We start from the raw sequence: 3327 nt of genomic DNA on the forward strand, positions 1-3327 counted from the left end.
ATTTCGGACTTCATTTCCGTTTTATATAATTTAAAAATACTTTACACGCAAGTTCCTCCCCGTGTTCCGTGAAAACGATGCGCCAAATTTGGCATCTGTCACTAGATACGGTCTCACACCACATGCAATACCATGAATATGATTTTTTGAATCACTCAATTCCAATATTCGATGCACCTGCAGTTCAAATTTGAATTACCGGGAAGAATTCAAGTAAATGAAATAAACTTATTAAATATAGCTAATAAAATAAAAAAAGCTCCAAATTTTAAATATGTCTTTTAAATATTATTGTTAGCCACCAGAAAAAATTTGGAAAAAAAACAAATTTTTTTTTTGTATTTGCCGAGAGCCTCAAAGGGCTCTCGGCAAAGAGTTTTAAAAAAAATAAGAAAAACTTTGCCGAGAGCCCGTATCTGGGCCCTCGGCAAAGGCCCAGTCCACATAGACCAGGCCACGGCCCACTCAGCCCTTCCTCTCGCCCACGCACCCCGCATCCCCTTCACCGCGCCGCCGTAGCCTCTCCCCCGCGTCGCTGCATCCCGCCGCCGCCGCCGGTCCCCCGCGCCGCCGCAGCCTCTCCCCCGCCCCCGCCCTGTCACCGCGCCACCGTAGCCCGCCCCCGCCCCATCCCCACGCCGCCAGAGCAGCAGCCCGGCCCGCCGAGCGCCGTCGTCGTCGGGGCCGCGTCGTCCCCCGCCTCGCTCGGTGGTTGGGCACCGCCGCCGCCCCCCGGCCACGCCCGCCGGTGGCCCACCCCCGCAGCCAGCGTGTCCCCACGCGCCCTCGGTCGGCCCCGTGCGCCCCCGGCAGGCCCCGCGCACCCCCGGCCGGCCCCGTGCGCCCCCCGGCCCCGCGCAACCCCGGCCGGCCCCGCGCAACCCCGGCCGGCCCCGTGCGCCCCTGCCGGCCGTGCAGAGAGCTTTTGGAGGAGGAAGGGAGAAGAGAGGAGAAGGAGAAGGGGAGAAGAAGAGGAGCAGGGGAGAAGGGAGGAGGAGGGGAGAAGAGGAGGAGAAGGAGAGGGAGAGGAGAAGGAGAGCAGGGGAGAAGAGGAAGGGAGAAGAGAGGAGGGGAGAAGGAGGGGAGAAGGAGAGGCCGACGACTGTCACGCCCCCACGTCGTCGCGTCACGCCGAGCGGTCGTCGCCGTTTTCCCCGCGTCTAGCCGAAGACAAGGGTGATCCTGACTCTGTGTCGCCCGACTACACTGCCACCCAAGGTAAAGCCCCCCTCCCACCTATTGATGGCCTTCGTGCCATTTCTGGATTAGTGGGCCTTCGTGCCTTTTGTGGATGTGTTGGCTATCGTGCCATATGTCGCTGTGTCGGCCATCGTGCCGAAATTGTGGATGTCGGCCATCGTGCCGTCTTTTTCCTTGCAGGTTTTGGAAGCCTCCCCGTACAGGAGAGGTTCTGCCAAAATTTTGAACTTATAAATTATGTTTTTTGTTTTGCAGAGAAGAGCCCGACGGAGGGGACCCGGAGTACCCCGAGCGTCTTCCTTCGGGTCTGCCTGCACCGCGTCACCTCTCCACTCCACCGCCACCCTAGGTATAAGCCCTTTGTCCGTAACCCTAGCTAGATCACGTAAACCAGTTAGGCGTCTCCCATCCGAAAGAGATACGGTCGTAGGTATGCAGATCTCTACATATCTACGACCGTATCTGTTTCGAATTGTCCACGTTATTTGGATAGCCCACGGATGCGTAGATGGTTTAGTTTGTATGGTCCGGTCCGGTCCGAGATGGGGTTTCGGCAGCACCTCCCTATTATTCTCCGGATACACACTCTCCCTTCCAGGACGTGTATCAGGAGAACAGCGGGGATGTGCTGTCGAAATTCTATCTCGGATTGGAGCGGAGCATGGAAACTAACCTCATCTACGCATCCGCGGGTGGGATTAGGACCTATCCCTACCTATTAGATAGTAGGCAAGCAGTGCATATGCTATTGATGGTTATATTACTCTGTTATATATATGGTAGATGATGGATAACTGTGATTGGATGTACACGGGCCGCCGTAGTCAGAATCAGGTCACTCGTGAATGGATACAGAAGACTGAGGATTTCTTGGACAAAGCATTTGGTGTGGGTGCTCAAGCAGCGATAGAGGTGTGGTGTCCCTGCAGCGAATGTGCAAACAGGAATAGGAAAACTAGGAAGGTCATTGAGGAACATCTTTGCAAGTTTGGGTTTACAGCAGACTATACCCGATGGGTGTGCCATGGTGAAGGCCATCGTATTAGAGATGAGGCATTGAGGCCATGTTTGGAGGAGTTTGATAGTGATGGTGGGGTACCAGACATGATGGATGACTTCCACCAAGCACACTTCGGTGAACGATGTACGGATGAAACCGTGGAGCAGGAGCCAGAGGAAACCGTAAGGGCATTCTATCGCATGATGGAGTCGGCTAAGAGGCCCCTTCATGACAAGACAAATGTTTCTCAACTCGATGCCATTGGATGCTTAATGGGGTTAAAGTCCATGCATAACATGAGTCGAGACTGCTTCGACAGTATGCTGGCAGTTTTTGGGACCCTGCTTCCGGTAGATCACGCGCTGCCGAAGAACATGTACGAGTTAGTGAAGCTCCTCAAAGCTCTTAAGATGGCGTATGAGCAGATACACACTTGTGAGAACAGGTGCGTCCTCTTTAGGAAAGAACACGCAGAAGCAAAGTACTGTCCAAAGTGTAAGTCCTCTAGGTATGTGGAGGTAGAATCTAGTGATGGGCAGAAGAAGCAGCTTGGAATCCCCATGAAAGTCCTACGGTACCTTCCGTTCATACCGAGACTCCAACGGCTATTCACGAGCGAGGAGTCCACAAAACAGATGACATGGCACAAAAATGGCATCCGATACAATCCTGACAAGATGGTACATCCATCAGATGGTGAAGCATGGCAAACATTTGATGGCATTTATGCTGACAAAGCTCTAGAGGCTCGTAATGTGCGTGTTGCGTTTGCAACAGATGGGTTCAATCCTTTTGGAATGATGGCGGCCCCATACACTTGTTGGCCAATCTTTGTTATCCCCCTCAATCTCCCCCCCGACGTCCTTCAACGTCAGAACATATTCTTGTTGCTGATAATTTCTGGTCACCCGGGGAAACATATGGGTGTGTTCATGGAGCCTTTGATTGATGAGTTGATCAGTGCATGGGATCATGGGGTACTAACATACGACCATGCTACAAAGAGGAACTTCACAATGCACGTTTGGTACCACTACTTGATGCATGACTTTCTGGCGTATGGTCTATTCAGCGCCTGGTGTGTCCACGAGAAGTTCCCATGCCCGGTATGCAAGGCAGCTCTGTAG

General features: G+C 53.1%; 1 protein-coding gene across 1 annotated transcript; it reads left to right on the forward strand.

Annotated features, from left to right (window-relative positions):
• The first annotated feature begins 1986 nt into the window (after positions 1 to 1986).
• LOC136503144 (uncharacterized) lies at positions 1987 to 3327 on the forward strand. The gene has a single exon (XM_066498316.1). The coding sequence runs from the start codon at positions 1987 to 1989 to the stop codon at positions 3325 to 3327; it is 1341 nt and encodes a 446-aa protein (XP_066354413.1).

Source organism: Miscanthus floridulus, chromosome 14, assembly GCF_019320115.1.
Source record: "Miscanthus floridulus cultivar M001 chromosome 14, ASM1932011v1, whole genome shotgun sequence".
In the NCBI taxonomy this organism is placed as follows: Eukaryota; Viridiplantae; Streptophyta; class Magnoliopsida; order Poales; family Poaceae; genus Miscanthus; species Miscanthus floridulus.

Coding starts and splice junctions, on each gene's coding strand:
- LOC136503144 (XM_066498316.1), top strand. CDS start 1,987: ATGGATAACTGTGATTGGATGTACACGGGCCGCCGTAGTCAGAATCAG.